The 20,977-nt window shown below is 40.4% G+C and overlaps 1 protein-coding gene across 1 annotated transcript in view; it reads right to left on the bottom strand.

The window, feature by feature from the left end:
- PKP2 (plakophilin 2) overlaps window positions 1-20,977 on the bottom strand; it is a 68,352-nt gene that overhangs the window by 18,689 nt on the left and 28,686 nt on the right. The window contains exons 5-6 of the mRNA XM_060776433.2: window positions 15,232-15,439; window positions 6,709-6,886 (exon numbers count right to left, since the gene is read on the bottom strand). Of these exons, the coding sequence (XP_060632416.2) occupies window positions 6,709-6,886; window positions 15,232-15,439 (386 nt within the window). The remainder of the gene's footprint in view (window positions 1-6,708; window positions 6,887-15,231; window positions 15,440-20,977) is intronic.

The raw sequence follows: 20,977 nt of genomic DNA, 5'->3' as shown, positions 1-20,977 counted from the left end.
CTCAACTACTGGTCTTAAAATGTCTCAGGGAACAAGATCTCATGCACAAAAATCTGCAGGACTGAGAGTGAAAACTTACTTCAACTCTAGCACTGGGCTTTAGCACCCAAAAGAAAAAGCAACACTGTGTCATAAGACATTTTCCCACTTGGGCATTTCATGGGGCGAAAGATAGTAAATGGCTTGTTGATTTTAAACAATGACAGAAGCCAGTGAAAAACAAAAACTTTAAAGTCTACTACTATCTTGCATGAATCATAAGCTCACTCCATTAAAATTGGTATTCTGTATTTTTCATTCAGAATTGCCATCTGTTGAATTCAAGAGAAATCATTACAGTAGAAATTAGTTGCGTAGACAAAAAAATTAGACCACAATCTAAAGCAAGAGTAGACAACATTATGCCATTGAGATGATTGGGACTACAACCACAATGTGCTCCAGCCAATGGGCAAAGATCATGGGAATTATGGGCCCAAGTATCTGGAATACACTGGATTGTTTATCCCAGTTTAAGGATTGTGAAACAGTTGCAAAAGCACTCTGAAGGGGAATTCCTGCTCACTCATTACAAGCAGGTCTACAAGGACTGATTCCAGAGTTCAGAAGTATTTGTGTTCCTTGAAGGGTGGAGAACTTTGTAATTAATTTAAAATAGCCCCTCCCTCATCGCTGACAAACTTCATGTCCGTGTCAGTGCTAGGAAATGAGCATTGTGTACCCAAAGTCTTGTTCCAGCAACTGTCAGGTATTGAGTCCTGAACCAGAAGCTTTGTTTACAGCTAAAGGAGAAGAGAACTTGGCTGCGTGCCTTGAGTTGGCATGGAGAGGTAAAACAAAGGGACATGCTTGTTGTCCTAACAACCTGATGGGATTGGCCTTTACCATTTAATAAGCTCGTCTCCAGTTCATGTAAAACCTTCCGGCCATAAACATTGTGTATTTATGCATATATGAAATGAAGCCTCACACAAGTCAGAATAGTACAATGTATATTCTGCTTAGATTTTATTTATCATGTCAGAAATCAGTTAAGGGTACAGTTAATATGTATTTAAAAACATGAACAATGTTAAAAACTTGGCATTATGCTAAATGTTCTTTGACCACAAGCTGGTCACTCGGAGTGTCTCTGGTGTCACTGTGAAAAGGTCCTCCATTGTGCATGTGGAAGCTCAGACTGCATTGTAGTAGGTGGTCTGTGGTTTGCTCTTCTCTGCACTCGCATGTTGTGGACTCCATTTTGTAGCCCCATTTCTTAAGATTGGCTCTGCATCTCATGATGCCAGATTGGAGTCTGTTCAGCACCTTCCAAGTCACCTAGCCTTCTGTGTGCCAAGGAGGGAATTTCTCATCTGTTATCAGTCATTGATTGAGGTTCTGCGTTTTAACCTGCCACTTTTGGACTCTGGCTTGCTGAGGTGTTCCTGCGAGTATCTCTGTAGATCTTAGGAAGCTATTTCTTGATTTAAGATACTAGCATGTTGGCTGTTATCTGAACAGAGGATGGGCTGGAGATGTCAATGTCTTGGTCCTTTCATTACTAGCTTTATTTATTACTTCCCAACAGATCTCAGGTAGTGCAATAGCAGCTAAACAGTGCTTATATTAACAATAGCAAACTGAGCCTCAAAGGCTGTTCTGAACTCAGAGAAGCTTTCTGAATGTGGGATCTTCAGTATACATAGCATGTGCTCTACCAGTGAACCATGCCTCTAGATCTCTAGGCCACCAAAAGGGTCTGGTTTCATATGAAGAAGTCATTTCAGTCAGAATATTTGAGAGAAAGCACTTTGTATTGTTTTTGATAATGATAATGCTGCCAATGAGAAGAACAATGCAGTTGATCTTGAATTTTTGCAAGATTTAGGAATGTAGGAATCTTACAAAAGTGGAAAAATCATCAATATAATTTGACTTCCCAGACCATATTAACATCCAAGCAAAAGTACTTCTACTGGCAGAAAGGTTGGAGGAAAGGGGATGGAATGGAAGAAGAAGGCAGATGGGTGGTGGATAGGTCCCTAGGATGGGTGGAGGTAGTGCCACCATCATAAGTGCAGTTGCTGAAGCCTCCTCCCACCACAGCCACCCACTTTCCTGCCCTGGCCCTTTCCTTCTCCCTTTCCCATCCAGCTGCCCCCATCTGCCCAATGCAAACAAGAGTGGGTACTCTTCTTCTATGTACTTCCCTCTTCCATCCCATTCTTTCCTCCCTGCCTACCTGCCCATCCAAGCAAGGGGATGCAAGCGGGGCCAGTTCCAGTCTCCCCAACTTTTTGATTTCTTCCCAGCAATTAAGTCTAACTGAACAGTTTAAGATGGACATCAAAGATATAAATTAATCCATGAAATTTAAACTCACAAATAGCTCTTCTGATTTGTTCACAAAAGATGTTTACAAAACATCTGAAGTAATATTGATATAGTATTATGCCTGTCCTTTGCTTTATTTTTCTCACTGAGAGCAGCCATCATTTTCCCCCTGGCCTCTACCTCCAGAGTGCCAAAAACAGTAGGGCAGATATAATCTACCTCTGCTCTGACATATTGTTTCTGCAAATGTGATAACATTATGAAGGGCAACTCAGGTACATTCAGCGTGACATACAACATAGCTTGTTTTCTGCAATAAAGGCTGCAGGCTATAGACTTCAAAAACCCAAGCAAGGAGGATGCCAGCTATTACAAAAGAAAGAACTAATTAGGCATTTGCAATCTGGCAGATGAACAAGCTGTTAAGAAAATTATTTGTCAGCACATTTCTTTCATGTGTGGTGTCAGCTGGATCTCTAGATATCATTCTCTCTTTAGTACACATGAATAGGTAGACACCAGCAAAGTTTGTACAGGAAGAGCATCATTAGGCATGCCCACAGACTATAACTATCAGTTTTCTAGGGATGCAGGATGGAAACATTTCAGCAAAGAGGAAGATCTTCCAAAACATCACAGATGAAAATGGGGATATGTGTAGCTGAGGAACCTCAAAGTATGCTCAAAATGGCAAAAGTCATTAAAGAGGAGAAGCATACAAGCTAGGTGAGGGTGAAGCCCCATTTACACCAATTGCATTAAGCTGAGGACAAAGGGAGAAAATAAGAGGCGAGAGAAACTGGAACCTTTTAAAAGCAGCTAGAATTTTTACTAGGAAATCTAATAAACAAGTATCCAATAGCAAATTAAGGTAGAAGAATACTTCTTCATGTAGACAAAGTTCAAAGGTGTCAAGTTTGCTTTTTAATTCAGTATAATACAAAACTTAGGCATTAGGTTCATTATCAGAAAACAAAGATTTCCTCTGTTTTACTTATGTTGATCAATGCCAAGTGCACATGCTTTCATTTTGTACTAGTTAATGATTCCTGAAAGAATGACGTTGGTGGCCTTCTAGCACTTTTGCAAGTAAACAAACCTAAGTGGGTACAAAGAGCTACCCCTGTTACTGTGTCTGCATTCTGGTATAAACAAGCATCAAATACCTAAAATGACAACAACAAACTTCAGGCCGAACTTCTACCCTTGAGTAGAAGAATCTTTGCCAGAATCTCCTATCATCCCACACCTTTGCTAGTCAAAATTCATGCATCTGAAAACTCCTCTTTGCAAGAAATGATAGAGTTGTTGATTTGCTATGGGACAGAACACTGGAGTCCACATTGCATGCTGGCATTTTGAACATTTAGAGGCCCAAATTATACACAGTTCAGTAGTGCTACAAGTATTGCATTCCTCATATGCCAAATTGCAATATAAATTACCATTGGCCAAAACATTTGGAACAATCAATCAGCCTATTTCCATATATTTTCAGTATATCGTATATACTCGAGAATAAGCCACGTTTTTCAGCCCTCTTTTTAGGCTGAAAAAGCCCCCCTCTGCTTATACTCAAGTCAAGGTTATTTATTATTTTACTCTGTTGTTGTTGTTGTTATTATTATTATTATTATTATTACATTTATTATTTTACTCTAACAGCACTTCATGCAGTCATGCCAGCCACATGACCTTGGAGGTGTTTATGGACAACGCCAGCTCTTTGGCTTAGAAATGGAGATGAGCACCAGCCTCCAGAGTCAGAGTCAACTGGACTTATTATCAGGGGAAAACCTTTACCTTTACCCTATTTTACTCTATTATTTTTATTATCTTTATTATTTTTCTCTATTTATTATTGTTATTATTACATTTGTTATTTCATTCTATTTATTTATATTATTACATTTATTATTTTACTCTATTTATTATTATTACATTTATTATTTTACTCTATTATTATTTTAATTATTACATTTACATTATTTTACTCTCTTTATTATTATTGGAAGGATACGTAACCACATTTCCTGCATTCACAGCCCTGTCTATAGTTAATATTAAAACCTCTCAAACCCTTAGACATCCAAGACATCAATTGAAATCCTAGACATCAAATGAAATCAAAGATTCTCTGAATGGGGGATCTTTAACATAAGTTTGAGACAGAAGCATGGAAGAATTATCAATAGAAGAGTGATCACGAGCTGCTTCCTGCCTGCCAGTTTATTTATCTGAATTATTCCCACCCGGTAGCTGCTTTGTTTGTCTGAGCAGTAGCTATTATTGAGCACATGTACCAGCATGTACTAGCTAATATCCTCCATGGAACAGTCTTTCATTGAACAGGAGATATCTGAGTTTCCAGAAAAGAATAAAAGAATTACAGAGTTGGAAGAGATCACAAGGGCCATCCAGTCCAAGTCCCTCTATACATCACATGTGAATTTGTATCTTCTCTACTTTAAATAAGCAGAACTAAACAAAGGATAATCAACTCATTCTGTTACTAGAGGTGGAGTAGCAAATACCTACCCACCCCGTATTATAGTGGTTCCTAAACTTTGGGCCCAAAGTGTTTTGGATTTCAATTGGCAGGAGTCCCAGCTAGCTTGGCCAACAGTCAGGAATTGTGAGAACTGAAGTATGCAACATCTGGAGAACCAAAGTTTGGGACCCACTACAATATTATGTTCATGCCCAAATTATTATGACATAGAGGGCAGAAAATTGCTCCTCCTTTTTGGCAGTAAAAGCAGAATACCTTATAGTAAGTAAAGGTAAAGATCTTCCCTTGACATTAAGTCCAGTCATGTCCGACTCTGGGGTGTAGTGCTCATCTCCATTTCCTAGCTGAAGAGCTGGCGTTGTCTATAGACACCTCCAAGGTCATGTGGCTGGCATGAGTGCATGGAGCACTGTTACCTTCCAGAGCGGTACCAATTGATCTACTCACATTTGCATGTTTTTGAACTGCTAAGTTGGCAGAAGCCGGGGCTAACAGTGGGAGGTCACTCCGCTCCCCGAATTTGAACCTGCGACCTTTCAGTCAACAAGCTCACCAGCTCAGTGGTTTAAACCACTGCGCCACTGGGTCTCCAAGAATACCTTATATAGTACATTTATTAAAAAAAAAATCATCTTAACTCTTATCAAAAAGGAGAACATTCCTTTCTCTGAGTAGAGTGGTGAAAGGAAAGAGAATAGTTAGGAGAATCTAAAAGAAGCATTGAATGCCTCTACTTTCTCTCTTGTAGCTCCGCTTCTGGCTTTTTTGAATTCCTAGACAGAAAAACAAGAATGGCAGCCAGAGCTGGAGAGTTTGAGGCAGCATTGCCGCTTTCCCCTCTTTGTGGAATGACCTGCGACTTATCCACGGGTCATATCAAAATCCATAATTTTGGCTCCAACACCTATCCTAAACTTACATATGAGGCAGACTTATATATTGATATGTACAATAATAATTCCATTCCCTAATTAGTAGTCTTTCAGGATTCCTGGTATCTGAGCCAGCTGTCTCATTCAGATTAACAGTACGACCAGTCCTGTGAAACGCTTGTGTTGCATTTTCATACTTCTCAATAAAGAATGCAGTGATGAGGATTCTGTGAGGGAGTACGATCCATCATAACATTAATCACAATGACAGTATTGGTTGTACTGTTTCTCACGGACTAGTCTGCCATTTGCAAAAGGACAAGGTGACAACCCTTAAGGAGGAACATCTACCCTCCCATGAACTGTTGTCCAGTTAATACTTCCTGTCTGGTTCTTTCCACCTTATCTAGTTAACGGCCCCATAACGATAGCCCCAGAAATGCTTAATAAAGATACAAATTCTTGTCTTGTTTTAATAAACTGGACTTAGTTATGTCATTTCAAGAATAACCTACAAGGCACCATCTCAGGTGTCTGAAGAACCCCTTTCCTAGACAGCTCTTCTCCTTCTTCCTTAATGTCTCAATCACTTATGGTTTTATTTCTCCAAATGCTTCCTCAGAAGCCACTTTTCCTGTGACACACTGGTACAGCTCTTGAGATGCTTTTATGGCAGAGATGGTTATTCAATAGGAAAGCTTATACAATTGTGCAGAAGTATACATTGTATGCATCCACTTACAAAAATTTCAGAGATCTAGTTTGCTAGGCAGAGTAAACAACAGTGTGCTAGATAGATACCAGGTGTTTCATAGCAGACCTTCAACATGTAAAGAAATCTTTCAGATCTATTTCTTTGATTTTCATATTTCCAGGCTATTGCTGAGCAAGGGCCCCCTATAAAGGCCAACCACATTCGTATCACTTGTACACTAACTGAAAGACCAATTGCTTAGGCAATAAGATGTTTAAAACCATGCTGGTTAATGTCACCAGGGCACAGCATACCTCAGGCATCCAGTAGCATTGTAGAAGATATCGGGATCTGGTAAGATGCTTGACTTTGTATAATCTCTATCTGGCCATCCTGAGTAAGGGATGAGGACGGTTTCTGTTAGTGGTTTCAAGGCCTCTCGAATCAGTAAATGCTTCAGCTGGTCATTGGAGGAGAGATTCCATAATAAACCTAAAGAAGGTATAGAAAACAGGATCATAACAGCACTTCTTCCCTCATATAGCTTACACTATTAGCCAGTGAGAATTGTGAACAGAGCTGAGTATAACATGTTCAAATAATATAACATAGCATCTTGTCTCCACAGTGGCCAACCAGCAATATTCTTAAGTGGCTGTATTGAGAACCGCACTGCTTTTGATATTGGAAGCAATGGTGTTATGCACATGAGTAGTTTATTAGATGGCTCCAGAACGTGAATGGCAGAAAGAGGGAGCTCCTAGCTCCCAAGGTGCAGTGTTGTTGTATGTAAGTTTGGAATTGGTTCCTTTTCATAAACTTTTGATGTGTTCAACCTTGGCTGCATCTAGTAGCTCCTCCATAAACTGGGCTGAGGATGGGGAATTAAAATAAATCTGTGGCACTCACATTCCATTCCAGGCAAATGAAGTGGACAGACCTTCAAAGTGAGGACTCTGTGAAGGAAGAAATTATGCAGGACTGTTGCCTGACAGGCCTCTTTTCTAAACCTGCTATTTTGGTAGTGGTGAAGTGTGAGTAAGCCAAATTGAACTCCAAATTCCCCTTTTAACTGAACTCTTCAGTTTTGGCTGCAAACAAGTCTCCCTGTTCAATGTATTGTCGACGGCTTTCATGGCTGGAATCACTGGGTTGTTGTAGGTTTTTTGGGCTATATGGCCATGTTCTAGAAGTCTCCCTGTTCTTTTTCTTTCTATCTCATACTCCTTTCTTTGACACTCTCATACTCTCATGGTGTGGGAAAGGAAAACAAAAATGGGAATAGAGACCTCACAACCTCCGAGGATGCTGGTCATAGATGCAGGTGAAACGTCAGAAGAGAATGCTTCTAGAACATGGCTATATAGCCCAAAAAACCCTACAACAACCCAATGGGAATAGAGTTTGCACTGTTTTAGGAGCAGGGAAGTGTAGCCCTTCTCTATGTTCTAGTGCTACCATGCCCATCAATCCCAGTCAGTATAGCATCTGTTGAAGGATGATGAGAGTGAGGAAAGTCCAGTCTGGGTCCCAAGAGCCCACTGGCTGAGACATCAACTGGAAGGCTACCAGAAAGTCCACGATTATAGTTTCTACCAATACTATTTTCTACACGCTTTGTGTGTTGAGTTTTTGCCTGCCATACCCATTCTTCAAGCCCTGCCATTAAACCATGTTAGCAAAACTCCACAAAATCTAAAATGAACTGTAAGTATACACTTATTTATTTATTTGAAACATTTATATTCCGCTCATCTCATCCCTCAGGGGACTTAGCGTGGAGCACAACATGTATACAGCAAACATTCAATGCCGGAACATAAAACCAAAAATATACGCAAACTTTAAAATCACTTATATCCACTTTAAAATCTGTTGCTTAAAAAACATCTCAGGACACCTTTCTATTATTGCTTCATTGCACTGCCCCAAAGACTTAGTCCCACAGCCAGGTCTTCACCATCCTTCTGAAGGATAGGAGGGAGGAGGCTGATCTAATGTTGCCAGAAAGGGAGTTCCCTAGCCAGGGAGCAATCACTGAGAAGGCCCTGACCCTTGTCCCCACCAAATGCACCTGTGACGGTGGTGGGACTGACAGCAGGGCCTCCCCAGAAGATCTTAGTCTTTGTGGTGGTTCGTAAAGGGACTTAGAAAAAGAGTACTCCGTCTTTTGAATGTTCCACTACATGCAGAATTTGAAGTTTATTTTGCAAAGCCTTGACAAAAATCACAGATAATTTGTTCCAAAGTAGCTGAATTACACAGCTGTCTTTAAAAAAAACTTAGCAAAGCTGCTAAACTGCTTTCAGTTGCACAAGAGTGTGACCACACAAAGGTTGTCTATCTTAGCTACTTATTTCCAAACACTCTTAACAACACCCCACCAAGGCATTCACCTTACAACTGGTGTTTAAGAAAGTCACAGATCGCATCAGGGCTATTTTTGGGTTCTCCAAGCCACCACCCAAACTCCCAATATAGAATTAAAAAAAAAAACTCTACCTTGCCCTCCACTTAAATTGTTCTCCTGTATTGCTAGCTGAGCTTTCTCTGATTGACCAAGTCAGTGGCACATTTAGGTTCTCCATTTACCAGTTATAATGGTAATATTTATTTATTTATTTATTTATTTATTTGTGACATTTCCACCCCAGTTTTCTCCACCCCAGAGGGGTCTCAAGGCGGCTTTACACTTAGGCAACTATTCGATGCTTTCAAAAACAATGTAGAATTAAAATAAGCATTTAAAATAGAATTATAAAATACATTACAACCTTTAAAACATATAAAACAATACCTTCAGTGTTAACCACATTGTCCAAAGTCATAGTCTGGGTTGCTCCAGTAGACATTGCACATAATTCCATATTTATCTATTGTACAAGCTCTCCAAAGGCTTGATCAAAAAACCATGTTTTCACTTTCTTACGGAAGCTCAGGAGGGAGGGGGCTGATCTAATATCCCTGGGGAGAGAGTTCCACAGCCGAAGGGCCACCACTGAGAAGGCCCTGTCTCTCATCCCTGCCAGTTGCACCTGTGAAGGAGGAGGGATGGTGAGCAGGGCCTCCCCAGATGATCTTAAGCTCTGGGATGTTTTATAGGGAGAGATCTGTTTGGACAAGTAAGCTGGGCCAGAACTGTTTAGGACTTTATAGGCTAAAGCCAGCACTTTGAACTAAGCTCAATAGAAGACTGGCAGCCAGTGGAGCTGATGTAGCAGGGGTGTTGTATGCTCTCTGTACGCCGCTCGGTGAACCATCTGGCTTTTGCCCATTGGACCATTTGGAGCTTCCAAACAGTCTTCTAGGGCAACCCCACGTAGGTCACATTGCAGTACTCAGTAGTACAGTTGGCCCTCTGAATCCAAGGATTTGTTTTCCTGGATTCAGCCACCCATGTTCAAAAAGAAAGCCTTTATTTTGCCATTTTATACAAGAGGCACCCTTTTACTATGCTATTGGGCATCCATGGATTTTGGTATCCACAGAGCGTCCTGGAACCAAAGCTCAATGGATGCCAAGACACTCTTGTATTTTGTTAGTTCTGTGATAAAACCAAGCTTAGATCTCATGTTATTGATACTCTGGTCACAGATCTACTTGTTCCTCAAAACTTTAAAGGGGGGAAATGGCACAGCACTGTAATTGTGTTGATTAAAATGTGTCTGGGACGCAGGAAAGCTGGATCTCATTTGGAGATCTGTGTATTTTAAAAACCTGACCAGAGGAATTTACCAGAAGTATTTTTCCATTTCCCCGCCCCCTATATTTTGGAATGAGATTTTGTTAAGTATCATCTGGCAATATATCATATGAACATTGGTTCTGCTCTACAAAGAGAACTATTGTTGTTTCAGCTAACTGCTCTGAATTCCAAAACACATCTTTTAAATCTTACTTCAGTGCAGATGGTATTTAAATCTCGGCACCAAACCCCTTCTCATCCTTGGCTCATGGATAATCATTCTTTTGTAATAGTCAAAAACAGTAGTGGCATTGTCATGTTAGAAGGGTAGGGGAAAAGCAGTATTTATGATGTTGACATGACTGCCACACCTGTTTATGACCACTTACTGCGAAACAAGGAAATAAATGTATTTTATATACTGTAGAGGTAGTATATAGAATACTGAGATAATTTGATTTTCAGTTGTTGACCCTGGAAAAATAACTATTTATTAGACTCATCATCACAGGCAATCACTTGTGGCAGTGTATGATTGTCTTCCAAGGGTAGAATCTTGGCGATGGGTCCATTATAGTGACTGTAGTGACTGTTTTGGATCCACATGGTCTTTCACAATGAGGACATAGATTTCCAGAAGAAAGATAACATGTAAGTTGCATTTGCCAAAACAGCATGACTCTCTTATCTATGGATTCGATTTATCCATGGGTCTACTTACACATGCTCAAAAATATATGCCTCCTCCAACCGCAAGTATTTGTGGGTCTCTCTAGGACATGAAATGCAATTCTATGGAATACTTCCAACCCATGTATAGTCAAAATACAGGGTTAGTCAAAATGCATAGGCCAATAAGCCATTCAATTGAATGGCTTATTGGCCTATGCATTTTGACTAACACTGTATATGGGTTCACTATTTGGTGCCCCCAGTGGTGCAGCAGGTTAAACCGCTGAGCTGCTGAACTTACTGACTGGAAGGTCAGTGGTTTGAATCCAGGGAGCGGAGTGAGCTCTGGCTATTAGCCCCAGCTTCTGCCAACCTAGCAGTTTGAAAATATGCTATTTATTTATCGTGTCAGGGGCATCCAGACAATTGTATTACATTTTTAATAGAACAAAACAAACGAACAGACAAAACGCAAAATTTGCAAGTTTGGTAGTTTATTAAATGTCCTTTGACCAGTATCTGGCCATTTGGAGTGCCTCTGGTGTTGCCACAAGAAGGTCCTCCATTGTGCATGAAAATATGCTAATGTGAGTAGATCAATAGGTACTACTCTGGCAGGAAGGTAATGGTGCTCCATGCAGTCATGCTGGCCATATGACGTTGGAGGTGTCTATGGACAAAGCCAACTCTTTGGCTTAGACATGTAGATGAACACCAATCCCCAGAGTCGGACAGAACTAGACTTAATATCAGGGGATATCTTTACCTTAACTATTGTCTGAGTTGCAGATATCTATGGGGGCTCTTGGAATGTATCCCAAACAGAAATGGGGTGTCATGAGTTTATTTGATTTTTGGGGGGATCAGGGCTCCTGTGTCTCCAAATAACTTTTCACAGAGAATAAATGGTCAATGGACACATGAATTAAAAGAAAGCTCACACCATGAGATGCCTGAAAAAACTAGTCTTTAGATATAGCTGCATTATACACTTACCACCTTCACAGTAACAGATGGCTGTCACTGTAACTGCCCAGGGCAGATAGGTGCGCTCTCTTTTCCTATTTATCCTCTGTTTCAGGACAGATCTGCCTGTCTGCCTGTTCTATAATCCTTCCTACAGAAGGAATGTTCCTCCATTTCTTAGATGTATGTTGTATGAGACAAGATCAAAACATTAGGCACTCCCTGAAGGATTTGGCTGGCTCACCTTCATAAGCTAGTTTTGGCTGCCTTTAGCTTTGCTGTCTTCTGTTGCTACCAAGCCGACTCCATAATAAATAAAGCTTTAGTTCCTATCAGCTTTGGCACACAATCTCTCCTCATCTCTTTCCCAGGGCTTTTCAATTTTTATAAAGCATTTACTATAGAATGGGAAATTAGGCCCATTCTTAGAAAAACAGCTACAGTTTATGACTTTCTATATGACCTTTTAAAAAGAGCTGAAATAGTTCCATCATTCAGACATCAAAGAGAAAGCAACCTTGCTCTGTATCTGAAAACATTTACCTTGGATGAGTTCAACCACATTTCTGTAAAAAAATATTGTTTCAAAAGCAATAATAATCAAAATGTGTTTTATTTTCAAGAAACGCACTCGAATCTGTGACATGTTTAAATCATTCCCAAAGAATTCAGTATATATTACTTTGGGTTTCATAACTGAAACTTTTGCATGTTATGGAATTAAAGCCACTGAAAATCTCACATTTTAGGGAGGCGATCCCGTTCTATTCCATTGCTAACAACCATGTTTATGCACCTTTTCCCCATTCGGTGGACAACCAAGCAGAAAAAAGGACCTACTATGCTGCAGAAGAATAGAGGCAAAAGACAATGCTTGTTAGGCGTGAAAGGATTTTCACCTTCATTTCCCCAAGGTCTGTTGGTGCAACTGAGGCTCATATGAGGAAAGAATTCCCGATAACGTCAATAGCCCCTGATGGCCATGAGTTTAGATTGCTTTAAATTCATGGACAATCACTGTATCATCGGCTACTGGCAATGATAGATTATGTGCCTTTGAATTCCAGGTCCTGAGGAACACAAGATGAGGCCTTCACAACTTTCTTGTAGGTTTCCCAAGAAGTGTTTGGCTGGTGACAAAAGGCAAGCTAGATAAGCTTATCATCTGATGTCGCACTGTGCTTTATCTTTTATTACTTAAGATACGTGATTAGGACAGGAAAAAAAATGAGAAAGGTTTCTTTCTGGTGGGCAGAGTTCTCAGTCCTGTGATGACCCAAAGTCATGCAATCTAAGGGTGGGGAAATGCATCTAAAGGAATCCTCCCCCACTCTTAAAAAGAAATTTAGTTCTGAAAACTAGGCATATTTCACAAACTGGGAATAGCTAGTTCTCACATTTGGTGACATCTGCAAGGTATTTGGCAACATTTTCAATGTACTATAAAAAATAAATAAACCAAGCCTAGAATATAGAGTTTCTTAAAGAATCAACAAAGGTACTAATTTCCTCCCACCAGCTCCAACTGGAAATTTCAACACGATCAACAAAAAAAGAAACTTTAAATATCCAGGGTACTAAGTAGAAGCTTCTTACAGGAATCCTATCAGGTGCTATCAGCCTCCAAAATTCCTTAGCTCTGACATATTTACTACATTCTGCAGCGGTCTTATCATAGGTTAACATTAGCAATCTCTATCTACTGACCCCCTCCCAACAACTGCCTAATTTGTGGTGATTACTCAGGAGAAGGGTTGTCATCATTCCAGGGTGTGGGGGATTCTGGCCGGAGCATTGGAATTCAGCCACTTTCTCTGCTTGTTATCCTTACATTTCACCATCATTATAACACAAGGACATTTTACTGGTTTAAGAATATTAGAGCACACATTGGCAACCATTCTGCTTGCTCAAAGAAGATATACTTTATTGGAACTTAGCTGGTTATTCAAACATCACCAACGATGAAATCCCTCATCAAATCCATGAAACAGATTGTCGATGTGCGCATGTGAACTCATACGTATAGATGCGCATTAAGAAAAAATCCTGTAATCCTGTAATTTAAATGTGCCATAATACATCTCAACACAGTAGGAAGTGGATAGTCTATGAGTCTCCAAAATTACTCATCCAAATACATTTTCTTTCTTCTTTAGAGCAGATGTGGCCTGGGCAACTTTTCAAAAAGGGGATGTCTTCTCTGTAGAGTAGATCATAGACATGGTCCCCTACTTGTAAAGTATTGTGAAAGAATGTATGGGGACCCTGTTGATCCTTTATAGCTCTCATGTAGGTCAGCTCCATCCCTCCTCTCCTTAAGGAAGAAGCTTAAATCATGGTTCTGGGACCAGGCATTTGGTGAGCAGGTTTGATAGTTATTGCAACGTTTATGTGACCTGACAAAGTCTTTGGATGCTGAATTGGATTGAATTTGGCTACCTCGTTGTTAATAATGTTTTAAAAAGGATTTTAACTTAATGTTTTTATTTAATGTGTAATGTTGTGATATATTGTGTATGTATTCTGTATGTGTTGGCATCAAATTGTTGTCGATGTAAGCTGCCCTGAGTCTCCTTTTGGGGGTTGAGAAGGATGGGGTAAAAATGTTGGAAATAAAATAAATAAACCAGTAGGTGCTATTATCAGTAGAGAGTGAGCAAGAGACAAACATGTATATGTTTCCAAGGATGTTGTGCAAAGAGGTATTCAGGCCTTTCATATTGTGTAAAGCAAAGCAACTTCACAGTATTAGTACACACATCCAGTGGCCAGGGGATGATTTGGGAAAGCCATTTAATGGCCAGGGAAAAATGCAGAATGACCAGGTAGTTTAGCAGCAGGGAGAAAAAAAACTTGACTTGTTTTCCTTGACCTCAAACATCACTGGTGCTGGATATCTAAGATGCCAGCATTTTCCCTTTTTTTCTCAGTTTGCAGCTGAATGCTTGCTGAGCAGCCACACCACATGCACACACACACATACACACACTTTGTTATGACTTTTAAATGTTTGTGATTGCTAAGTTTGGTGCTGTTAAGTTGAACTTCATGGGAAACAGATGCATCAACTGAGCAGAACTAGCTGGTTCTCTTTTGGCTATGCTTGGTGGTTGTGAGGGTGTGATAATTTGCTCTAGCCAGTGGTTGGTCAGACAATATAAGATGCACATGGTATGGGATGCTGCTTCTTAAAATATAGAAAAACATTCAGGAACCATCCTTCTAGCCAAATTTCCCTCCAACTAGCAACAAAAGTACATGTAGACTTTGGTCATCTAATCAACAAGGATACCAGTTACAGAAAGTCTGTGCACAAAGACTGCAGTACTCTACTGTTGTTTCTAACTTATGGTGACCTTAAGGGATTTTCTGCACAGGATTAGTTCAAACTGGGTTCACCTTTGCCATCCTCTGAGGCTGAGTGAGTACGACCTAGTGGGTTTCTGTAGCCAAGTGGGGATTCAAACCCTGTTTGCCAGAGTCATAGTCCAACACTCAACATCTTACTTACCTGTGATTTGCTTTTTAGTCTCCACATCTTGAGTTTGCCGTAACAGCCTTAGCAGGACAGAGATCCCCTTTTGTTCTGACACTTCCAGTTTGTTATCATTGTCTTCATACACCAGATTCCTCAAAGCTCCACATGCTGCTCTCTGCACATCCTCATTCTGTACATTCAGAAGTTCCACCAGTTTGGGAATACCACCAAGTGAATAAACCTGACAAGTTAAAAAGAAGCAGCATATGTTTACACTATGATTATTTCTTAATAGATAGGAAATATGGATGTCAGCAAAATGAGTGTGAATGGAATGATATGTTTTATCAGTAAATCTATCAATACTTTTATCTACTATCACATTCATTTCATATCAGACTGAGCTACAGCGAAGCATGGTCGGGTTTAGCTAGTTGTTCATTAAAAATATATACATTAGGAACAATCCTTACAATAGTTATATATTAGGGAAAACTATATGCAAAAATACAAAATTTTAACTTTTTTTTAAAAGTAAAATTGGTATGGTAATTTTTCCGATGAAATTTTATCCCAACCATACATGCTTTGAGTTTTTTAAAAAGGCATTTGGAGGACATTAGTATCCTTCTGCAGAATCAAGGAAGCCTACACTATTGTCCGCCTCCTCTTTTATCCTTATAACAGGGTCAAGCTGAGAAAAACAAGAGTAAGAAGAAGATTGGCTCATGTGGTTGATGGCTCCGTAGACTAGAACCTGGATCTCTCAAATCCCATTTACATTAGATCTATTAGCTACAACATGATTAATTAGGATATCGAAATGAAACTTCCATAGGGTTGTTGTAGGTTTTTTCGGGCTATATGGCCATGTTCTAGAGGCATTCTCTCCTGACGTTTCGCCTGCATCTATGGCAAACATCCTCAGAGGTAGTGAAGTCTCAGGAGAGAATGCCTCTAGAACATGGCCATAGAGCCCGAAAAACCTACAACAACCCTATGGAAGTTTCATTTCGATTCCGGCCATGAAAGTCTTCGACAATACATGAAACTTCCATATTTCAGAGATAAAACCAGGCCACTGAAATCTGAGATTATACAAAAAGGTCAGGAAAAGGGCATCACCAACAGGGTATACTTATCAGCTTCCAGAGCTATTTGGCTGGGGAAAATAAGTTAGCCTGGTTGACCCCTTAGTGTGATCTTATCTTCAGGAAGGGCCTTTGATGCTGCTGGGGGGAAGCTAGTGAGAAAAGGGCTGCAAAATCATCCAATAAAACCTTTAAAGAACTCAATCTGTGAAGGCTACATGCACTGAATTGGTTGAATTCTGGTGACTGGCAAGTTTCAAACGAACAGGAACATAATATAGGGAGGTTGTTGGAAATTCCCTTTCTTTATGTTTGCTTCCCAAACCTTTGAAGAAATAGATGTGCCAGCAATACTAATATACTGTAAAAATAAATTCATGTCACATTATGGCACATTAGTGTATTTCTTGGATTGTCCCATGCATAACAGCACTGGGCTGTGTCTAAAAGGTCTATCAAACAGTAGAAAAGTGACATTGATCCCGCCAGAAAACCTAAACAATTTGTCTTAGAAACTACACAGTTTTGTTTAAAAGTTCACTTAACTTTACAAGCAGCTTTTTCAATAAGCAGGTATACAACACAAAAAAAGACACTTTAGCTCAGGTTTACATAACGCAATCAGCTCTCGGTTGAACGAATTACTTTTTTTCATCGTCAGAAATGCACATATGAAACTTACCACTGGCTTTCCTGTTATTTCTGGCCTAGTTCACAAAACAGTAGGTGCTAAATTCTCTCCCTGTTTTTCTCAAGACCAAAATGAATTGGGATGCTGTGAGTTTTCTGAGTTGTATGGCCATGTTCCAGAAACATTCTCTCCTGACGTTTTGCCCACATCTATGGTAGGCATCCTCAGGGATTGTGAGGTCTATTGGAAACTAGGCAAGTGACAGTGTGAATGTTGTAATTGGCCATCTTGATTAGTATTTAATGACATTGTAGCTTCAAAGTGTGGCTGCCTGCTGTCTGGGGGGTCCTTTGTTGGGAGGTGTTCACTGGCCCTGATTGATTCTTGTCTGGAAACTCTAAAATCAGGACAGTAAATAAAGAGCAATACTCAACCCCCCCCTCCCCAAAAAAAAAAAAAAACCAGGAGAATTCCAGATACGAATCAATCAGGGCCAGTTAACACCTTTCAACAAAGGATTCCCTAGGCAGCAATCAGCCAGGCTTTGAAGCTTCAAGGCCATTAAATGCTAATCAAGGTGGCCAACTGCAACATTCACACTTGCCTCAAGCAGGCAAGAGTTCTTTCTCCCACCCTGGACATTCCAAAGACATATAAATCTCACTTGCCTAGTTTCTAACAAACCTCACAACCTCTGAGCATGCCTGAAATAGATGAGGGCGAAATGTCAGGAGAGAATGCTTCTGGAACATGGCCATGCAGCCTGGAAAACTCACAGCAATGCAGTGATTCCAGCCATGAAAGCCTTTGTGAGCACACCAAAATGAATTGCTATCTGTGTAGCCTTCCAGGCGCTGTTGGGCCGCAATTCCCATCATCCCTGACCCTCAATTATTCTGTCTGGGACCGATAGGAGTTGTGGTCCAACAATACTCAGAGAATTATCCTGTACATTCATCACCACATCTTGATCTGCAACACTGCTCTTTAACCAGTTGTTACAGATGACTATGGAATTATGTCCCAAACTCAAATGAATTGCAGTAGCTACTGGCCATTATATCCTTCTTAATTTTTATATTTTTGAAAGTGTGGAAGTTTTTTTTAAAAGAGATGTAAACTGAGAGATTTAGATGGAAAGGAAAATAATATGACAGCGAGACTGAAAGAAAATGAATGTACGCGTGAAAAGGAACTAATACAGATGATTGGAAATAAAAGTAAAAATGGCACCATTGCTCTGTATTGCAATCAATGGCCAGAATGGTGTAAGGTTTGAGCACTGGACTATGACTCTGAAGGTTCAGGTTTAATTCCCTGCTTGGCCATGGAAACCACTGGGTGATCTTGGGGGAGTCACACAATAGGTATTTTGGTTTTGTTGTTTTAATGTTGTTAATTATGAAACTATTGTATAAATACAGTGAACTCTTGTGTACATGGAAGTACATGTTGAGAAAACTAGACTTTGAAGTAGCTATGGCATATGGTCTGTGGACAACCGTTTTCTGATTAAGCAAAGCATGTTCCTTGCAAAAATTACAGGGTCAAGAATTTGTTTCTGAGAGCTTGTGCTTGGATTGCTCAACAGTTTATTATGTCCAGGGTTTCCATGACTTGGTCAACAGTGTAATCAGTTGCTGAGATACCGAGGTGGTCCATGCTGGTACCATAGATATTTGGAAGTACTGTCTAAAATCTTTTCAAGTCTTCATGTAAACAGGTTTATAATAACATTTTGACACCTTGTAATATACTAAATATAGAAGTGAACAGCAGACATAGAGCTGTGTGAAGTGTTTCAAAAGGTTTTCCAGTATAAGTCTCTACAGTGAGGACGTGTTATTTGGCAAACAAACCGAACTGGCCTTATTATTATAGTCAGAATGTGGAAGTTACTCAGATTGAAGATGCTACTCTCTTTCACCGTTCACTTCTGTTTACTGGTACAGTTTTGTGTGATATGTGGTTTGGCCTAAACCATCCCTCCTTCCTTAGGCGATCCCTTGTAGCCTGATGATGATGGTCCTCCAAGTGTAGTGTCTTGGCAGTGGGTCCATAGGTGGCTGTGGAGCCCTATTCTTGATTATTATTATTTTTAATTATTATTAAACTTTATTTGTACCCCGCTAGCATCTCCCGAAGGACTCGATGCAGCTTACAACGGCCAAGGCCTCAACACACAATACAACAATACAAAACATAAGGCAAATTAAGAACAATTAAAGCAATATAAACAACAAGCAATAAACAATACACTAGGACACAATAAAACTGGGCTGGGCCAGAGTAATGGGTACAGGATTAAAAGTGCTGGTGTGACAGGTGGTATATAAGGCTTATAGGGCAAGTGCAGAGTGCGATGTGCAGCAATCTTAGTTCTAATAAAGTGCTTATGGGACTTGGTATTGGAGATTTCCTAATCTGGGAAGGCACATCGGAATAGCCAGGTCTTCAAGTTCTTTCTGAAGACTGCCAATGTAGGGGCCTGTCTAAGATCTTTGGGGAGGGCGTTCCAGAGTCGGGGGGCCACCACAGAAAAGGCCCTGTCTCGTGTCCCCACCAAACGCGCTTGCGATGCAGGCGGGATCACGAGCAGGGCCAGATGACCGAAGTGAACATGTGGGTTCATAGACGGAGATGCGGTCACGTAGGTAAGATGGTCCCAAACCATTCAGGGCTTTGTAGGTAAGCACCTGCACCTTAAATTGGGCTCGGAAAATAAATGGCAGCCAGTGGAGCTCCTTGAACAGAAGGGTTGACCTTTCTCTGTAAGACATTGATCCGCATGTTCTCCATCGGTTTACAGTTGGAAGGTGGTCCAAGTCAGGGTTGGCTTGACATGCCTTTTTCTTGGCACGTTTCTCCCTTTCACCCCCCCTTCGTGCCTCTTCAAATTCTGTAACACTGTTGGTCAGAGCTGATCTCCAGTTAGAGCGCTCAAGGGCCAGGGCCTTCCAGTTCTCAGTGTATATGTCACCGTTTTAAAGGTTGGCTTTAAGCCCATCTTTAAATCTCTTTTCCTGTCCACCAACATTGTTTCCCATTCTTGAGTTGGGAGTATAGTAACTGCTTTGAAAGGTGGTGATTGGGCATTCGGACAACATGGCCAGTCCGGTGGAGTTGATGGCGTAGGAGCATCGCTTCAATGCTGGTGATCTTTGCTTCTTCCAGATGCTGACATTTGTCCTTCTGTCTTCCCAAGAGATTTGCAGGATTTTTCAGAGGCAATGCTGATGGAATCATTCTAGGACTTGAGTGTGACTTCTGTTGACAGTCCACATTTTGCAGGTATATAGCATGGTTGGGAGGACAATAGACCCTTGTTTTCCCTATGGATGTCCCAAACCACAAACACACTCTGCTTCATTCAGAAAAACTGCCCTCACAGAGCTCAGGCAGTGTTGTATTTTAGTGTCAATGTTGACTTTTGTGGAGAGGTGGCTGCCAAGGTAGTGGAAATGGTCAACATTTTCTAATGTTACACCATTAAGCTGTATTTCTGGAATTGCAGAGAGATTGGCTGGTGACTGATGGAAGCACACTTTGGTTTTCTCAATGTTCAACAAGACTGGCCTCATGTTAAGTAAGTCTCTATCCTACTACTGGTGTCATGTCAAGAATTTTCAGCGAACATAGTTAATGTCTGAATTGGAATTTTGTGTGCATGGAGGTGGGCTGGGGGAATGCTTGATGGGAGGGGAGAGTAATGGGAGGCTGGTTGTATGCTATCCTTTGCTCCAAGCAGAAAATGTATTACACTGGTCTTGCAATGAAACATTGCATCATGAAGCCAGTTAGAGGATCAGTTTTAGCAATACTTATTACTTTTTAATACACCAATAATCCATTTCCTCTACCAAGAGCTGGCTTCATACATGTTTGGTTCAGGCCTTGTAGGAGGAAGAGATAGCCTATCCACCTGCCTGTCTGGTTCCTTCTCATCACCACAGGTATGTTTGGCTTGAGTAAAGTTAGAAGATAGAAATATGGCTTGATCTCAGTTTATTTTAATTATATCCACAGAGAAAAGTGGTGCGGAATATCTTTCCATCCT

The sequence above is a fragment of the Anolis sagrei genome, chromosome 5 (genome assembly GCF_037176765.1).
Source record: "Anolis sagrei isolate rAnoSag1 chromosome 5, rAnoSag1.mat, whole genome shotgun sequence".
NCBI lineage: Eukaryota > Metazoa > Chordata > Lepidosauria > Squamata > Dactyloidae > Anolis > Anolis sagrei.
Note: the sequence above shows the minus strand (reverse complement) of the source record. Positions and strands in the feature narration are given on the sequence as shown.